Source organism: Arachis stenosperma, chromosome 4 (genome assembly GCF_014773155.1).
Source record: "Arachis stenosperma cultivar V10309 chromosome 4, arast.V10309.gnm1.PFL2, whole genome shotgun sequence".
NCBI lineage: Eukaryota > Viridiplantae > Streptophyta > Magnoliopsida > Fabales > Fabaceae > Arachis > Arachis stenosperma.
The window spans coordinates 130,623,337-130,630,204 of NC_080380.1; the positions used below are offsets into that span (position 1 = coordinate 130,623,337).

Here is a 6,868-nt window from a genome sequence, read left to right on the forward strand (position 1 = left end):
GCGCACACCACACGCACGCGTGGATGGTGCCTTCTTGAAGAACGACGTGTACGCGCCAAGTGCGTCTACGCGTGGAGGGTCATTCTGCTAAGAATTTTCTAAGTTAAAAGCTGTATAATTCACAGATTCAACCCCCAATCTTCTGACGGACATAACTTTCTCATTTTAAATCGTTTTTCGCCCGTTCTTCGAACGGCATGGACATTCCGGATTTAACTTCACTTCTAAACAAGTTTTGGCACAAAATAGAAATCCGCAATCCAAGTTATGTCCCATCAAAGTATGCCCAAGAACCATGTTTTCACTCAAAACCACAAAGTGCCATTTTCAAAACAAGTCATTTTCAACTCTTTTCAAAATCAACCAAAACATGCCAATTTCATCCCTTTTCTTTGAAATCAATCAAAGTATATCAAAATCGACATTAAGCCTCCTTAACTCATACACTAACATATTACCACAATTCACAAAATCGCCATATAACCATTTTTACCCATTTCAAACAAATGACTAAATTACAAACACATTATCATGTCATACATCCTTCCTCATCCCAATTTCCAACAATACTATTTCCAATCAATCATCATTATACATAATCAATATCATACTCACTATCACATGGTTTCACCCACAAATCAACCTTAATCATTTCTCAAGTATATATCACAACATACATATTTCTCATGCATCATCATACCATCAAGGCATTAATAATCATGATCACATATATGACCACATAACATACCTCAACCAAAACCAAACATACCTCATCTATACAACTTCACCCAAAATTACCAAATTCCACACTTCAACTCCTCAAACCTTATTATTCAATAACCAACCCAATCATTCATATATTCATTATCTGAAATTCATCCAATCACTTGTGTCATCATACAATGCACACATCAACTTACCTTCCTTACCTCTTTCCAGCCTACGGCCCAAGATTCACGACCTCCGGTCCAAGTTCACAATTTAAATGCATAAACCACAAATCAATACTCATTACCCAATACATCAAATTCTCAATACACCAAGCATACAAGGCCACACAATTTTCAACCCAATCATTAATTCACATTACATACCAACTATGCATATTAGTACCAACCATTTACATAATCCAAACTTAATCCTAGGGGCATTTAGCCTAGGAATTCTCATCACACCACACAGTACTTAAATGAAACTTAAACCGTACCTCTTGTAGCCAAACCAATTGAGCCTCTTCTATGGAAGTCTCCACCAACCCTTAGCTCCAAGCCTCACCAAAGCTCCACAAGTAACACCAACCTCCCAATTGTGCATCAAAATCATCAAATACACTAACATAACCAATTTCACATACATACATCAACCTAAGGCTCATAAAAATGACAAATCACAAGGATTTGAGCACTTCTTATCTCAGCCCATATGAAGTAGAGATAGAACCCACTTAGAATCCATGTTGGAGTATCCCTAAACACCCAAAATCACAAGATTTCAACACTAACTACCCAAAAACATGCAACAGTGGGGAATTTTAAAAACTAGGCAAAGATGAATGGAAGACTCACCACAAAAATTAGATAGAATTGTAGAGGATGAGAAGAGCAACGCGTGGCCGCAAACGACTCGTCAATCGGAGCCCCGTAGCTTAAGTTATGGTGGTTTGAAGATCAAAGAGAGTTAGGTTTTCTCTCTTCTCTTCTCTCTTCTCAATTCAGCGCCCCAACCCTTCTTTTTAGGGTAAAATGAGCTGAAATGTTCATAACTAATGTTTATATATATTGGATCTTGGGCCCACTTAGGCCCGGTTCACTTATTTTTGTCCGTTGGCCCAATTTTGAACCAAAACCTTTAAGATTAGCGCTCTAAATCGCACTTCAAATATTTCTACCTCCTCTAGTTATAATTCCTCATTTCTTAATCTTATTTACTCATAATCAATTTTCTCAACTGCAGTACCCGACAGGTCTCAGCCAGTATTGCCGGTCAAAATTCCACTGTGCGCTTTTACGTAGAAAAAACTATGTTTTCTGACTCGAAAAAATTCACTGAATCCAAATATCATGTTTAAATCATCAAATTCCAATTGCCAAATCTTCCAACCATAGTCGCTCCTATTCAACTTATTATTTAATTAATTTCGGTTAGACCGAGTATTACAAATTTTAAATTTTGAGTAATTTGAATTTTAGTTGTGTATTTAAATTATAATATATTATTATATTAAATATATTAATTTTGAAACAGAAAATTAAAATTAAAATTTTAAATTTTAGTTTGATTTAATTTGTATTTTAAATATGAATTTAATTTTTAAAAATACTAAATTTATTTACATTTTTTAGATGTGGTTTTTTTTTTTTGAATTATTGTAAAAAAAAGATTGAATATTGTACCATTTTTAAAGGATACCTAATTGAATTGATCTAAGTATTAGTGTCTTGAAAGTTAAAATAAAGCTGAACTCTTTGCTATTTTAAGAGGAATAGTTTTAGCTGGGAAAGTTAGGTTCATGAATGTGGGATTAGACCAGAGTTTCGCAGCCTTGTTTTTGTTTTGTCCCTTTGTTTTTTGTTTTTTTTTTTTTTAAAGCCTTGTTTTTGTTTCGTCCCTCCCTTTTTTGTTTTTTTTCTTTCTTTGAAAAAAAAAACAATACAAAACAAAAAGTTCCACAATATGAGCAAGATAGATGGTCAAGATATAATCATGTTATTAGGTATATATTAAAATATAAAATATATATTAAAAATAAATTAAATTATATATATTTTTATATAAATATATAATGACTGATGTTTGATATTAATATGTATATAGTATTTTTAGTAAAGATATATATGTTATTAGTATTTAAATATTGGACTCAATTTTGAATTCAAATATTATTATCATTATTTGTACTAAAATAGTGAGTGCAAACGCCCATAATGTGATAATGCCATGTCGATTATGAGTTGATACTCCTCTTATGATATTGCCACCACTAACCACTCTTACCAGGGGTGCCACTGCTGCAGTGCTGCTCCACTAGTGACCCTCCAGGATAGAAATTCTTGTGGTGAATACTACTCGTACATGCATCAAGCACAGTTAAAGAAGTGTGGAGTGTGTGCGTATAATAAAAGTTTAGTTGGTGTCTATAATTTTATTAAATTTATAATTAAATTTTTATATTTTTAATAAAATTTTGTATTATTTTTAGTTTTATAATTAAATTTTTATTAATATAAAAAATATTAGAATTAATAGAATATTTTTTTATAAATTGAAAATATTTATAATTAAAAAAAATTAATTAAATTATTGTTCATTTATTTTTAAGAAAAAGATTTTATTAATTTTAATATTTTAATATAAAAAAAGTCTAATTAAAAAATTTAAAAATATAAAAATTTAATTAAAAAATATAAAAATTTAATTATAAATTTAATTAAATTATAAAAACTAATAAAATAATTAATAAAACATGTCCTAAATAAACTCTCATTATCTCTTCTTTTTTTCACTTGACCTTTCGAATATTTTAGTATACTAGTTTTACTTGAGAATGAATCTTTTCAATTTTTTTTAATATTTTTTTTGTGTTTTTTCTTAGTTTTATTTATAAAATTAATAATAAAATATCACACTTTATCCTCTCAAGTAAGAAAAAAAATTAAAAGAATCTATTTCCGTCTTATCCTCATTTCCGTTCTTAATATTTAAAATAAATAAAAAATATAAAATATGCATCTTTTAATATAAACAATAAGAAAATTTTTAAATATATTAAAAACACCTATATTTTAATTATTTTAGTTATTAATTATAATTATAAAAAATATATAATATATATTAATTAAAATTAACAACTAAAATTACTAAAATATTAATATTTTTAAAATATCTAAAATTCTTATATATATATATATATATATATATATATATATATATATATATATATATATATATACGCCCTTGAGATATACCAGAAAGTCTCCTTTCTCTTCTGTTTAACGATAGTTTGTGAATAACAAAATAGAATCACTTATCTATGAGATTCAGGAGAATTACACTGTTCATGTAAACATAAGCATAAGCATTTGGAAATATTTACGAATTGAATCAAAATAAAAGAGAAAAATAGAAAACAATTAAAAGCAAAACGTTGCGAAAAACATAACTTATATAATACTAGCAATTCGTCACCAAAATATATATATATATATATATATATATATATATATATATATATATATATATATATATATATAATACTAGCAATTTACATTAAGTCTAGTTAATTGCGTCTTACGCCAAAAAAAAATTAAAATTCAAAAATATATCAACCAATATTATACAATTTAGAAACTTCTGAAAATGTTGATAGAAAGAAAATTCTTCAACCATAAAAAAAGAAGTACCATAACATGTCACAGAATTTCTACCACAGAATTATCAAAAACAGTACTTCTTGATATACTATAAAAAAAAAAAAGTAGAAATTGGAATGAAGCTAATTGATCATTTTTTAACAATGGCGGATCTCATCATGTTCTTGAACTCAGAGAAATCAACACGGCCATCATGGTTGATATCAACAGATCCAATCATCTTCTGAACACTCTCAATCTCATCCCCTTCAGACAACCCTAACTTCCCTAACACCACTTGAAGCTCCCTCGCTGATATGTAACCGTCACCATTCTCATCGAACACCTTAAACGCTTCCCAAAGATCCGATTCCTCCTGCTCCTTCATCTTCTCCTCCTCTTCCTCGTCGTTTGTCGCGTCCATGAACCCGAAGTATTCTTCCCCTAGAGATTCATGCAGTTTCAAGAAGTCCTCGAATGCCAAACCCTCGTTCCCGGGACTTATATACGACTTCGTCAAGTTCTCTAGCTCCGCCGTGTCCGCCTCCAGCCCAAGAAGGTTCATTGCCTGGCTGATCTCCTTCACCGTGATAATGTCATCGCCATTCTTGTCAAACATATCGAAGATCTTTCTCAGCCGGATCGAGTTTAGGCTCGGGCTTCTGAGCCTAAACGAAGACGGCTGAGTCATCTTCTTTTCTTGTCCCATTTAGTTTAGCTTATTTTTAAGTGCACGTGCTATACTTGAAGTTATAATAATATATATGCAATTTTTCTATTGAGAAGAAGAGAGAAATTTTTAAAATAATAATGCAATTATATGTTGTTACACATACGTTACTTGCCCTTTGAGATGGGTTTTCAGTTTTGTATGGTGAAAAATAGGTTTATGGTTGAAAAAAGAAGGAAAATGTTAAGGTAGCTAGATGTGTGGAACCCTATATACCATAGCTAATGGTCCTGAATTCTTGTGAATGGTGTGTGGTGTGTGGTGTGTGATGCTACGTATATTATAAGAGATGGTGTGTGCGTGTTTGGTGGCCAACCAAAGGGGACTATTCCATGCTTTGCGTGTTTGAAGGACCGTTTCTCATTATTATTAGTGTCTAATGAATTTTCCTTTGTTTACTTTAATCATAAGATTATTAGTACAGCAGAATAATAAACGAATGACCAGAAAATATTTGGTCTAAGTACTTTGTGATTTGAAAAATGATATTCTTCGTCCTCTCGTAACGTTAACTTCGTTCTAATGTCATAGCAGTATTATATAATTTTTTTATTAACTACTCGAAAATTAAATAAAAATTAAATAAAAAATATTAGAAAATAATCAAAATTTATTATTTTTAGTTATTAATGACTAAAAATTTATTATTTTGATAGTTTTTTAGTATTTTTTAATTTAAAATTTTATTTTTACACGTTTTTAAAATATATTTAAAATATTTTTAAAAAATTCTATCACTATTTATTTTAATTTATAATATCAAAATTTATAAAAAAAAAAATTACAATAGTAGGAATTTTTTTAGTCTAATGGATCCCTTAGGACTTTTTTATCTTTTGACATTTGGAGATGCAAAGTAGGAGAAAATAGGTGATTGACTTGAATTTTATATTCTAGAAGACCATAAAGGACTTTTTCAAGTCATCCATTGTATTTGTCCTTCACTGATAAGGTTTCATTATTTGACAATAATAGTTGACATGCTGGCATGCACGATAGATGCCAACTTTGAATTTCAACTATAATAGGCTCCATATCTTAATGCATGCAGGCGTATCTAGATGCTAAGCATTGAATGATACGGAGTGACGGTCCAAAAATGACGAAGATCAGAGTTATGGGGAATGGATCTAGATAGGCATCTTTATTTTATATGGACATGAAAAAGTATTTTTTAATTTGTTGGGGTCCAAAAATAACTTATCAATACTTTTTGACTAAATGGTTTTGTTAAAGATAAATATTATGAATAAAATATATTTTTATCTAAAATTTTTTAAAATATATTTATTTTTTAAATTTTCGATTTTCAGTTTTTTTTTTTGTTATTTTTTTTGGTTAACATTTTTTTTAGGGTTAAGTACAATTTTGGTCCTTAAGATAGGGGCTGAAAAATTTTTCCGTCTTCAACTTTTTTTTCTTACAAAATCCTCCTTAAAGTTTAACTTAGTTTTAAAATCGTCTATTTTACCACATTTTAAATTTTTATTCTGAAAATACCCTTAATTTAAAAAAAATAAAAAAAGAAAACAAGTTAAATGGGAGAAGGGATCACGGGGGGGGGGGGGGGAGAGCCGCCGTCCTACTAGATTCGTCGCTGCCGTTGAGCCGTGTCGCCGTACTGGGCTCGTTGCCGCCGTTGAGCCACCATCGCTAACTGCGAAGAGAGAGAAAGAGAGAGGGGGATGCACAAGCTGAAGGAATTCGCGTCCTCCACTGCCGCCGATCCTCGCCCTTCACCTCTCGCTGTTGTTCTTCCTTACTCGTCGCTCGTCACTGCTCCCTGTGT

General features: G+C 30.3%; 1 protein-coding gene across 1 annotated transcript; it reads right to left on the reverse strand.

The window, feature by feature from the left end:
* Nucleotides 1–4,266: 4,266 nt before the first annotated feature.
* Nucleotides 4,267–5,346, reverse strand: LOC130973182 (calcium-binding allergen Bet v 3-like). The gene has a single exon (XM_057897621.1). It carries the CDS (start codon nt 5,056–5,058, stop codon nt 4,501–4,503), a length of 558 nt encoding a protein of 185 aa, XP_057753604.1. The 5' UTR covers nt 5,059–5,346; the 3' UTR covers nt 4,267–4,500.
* Between the last annotated feature and the right edge of the window lie 1,522 nt (nt 5,347–6,868).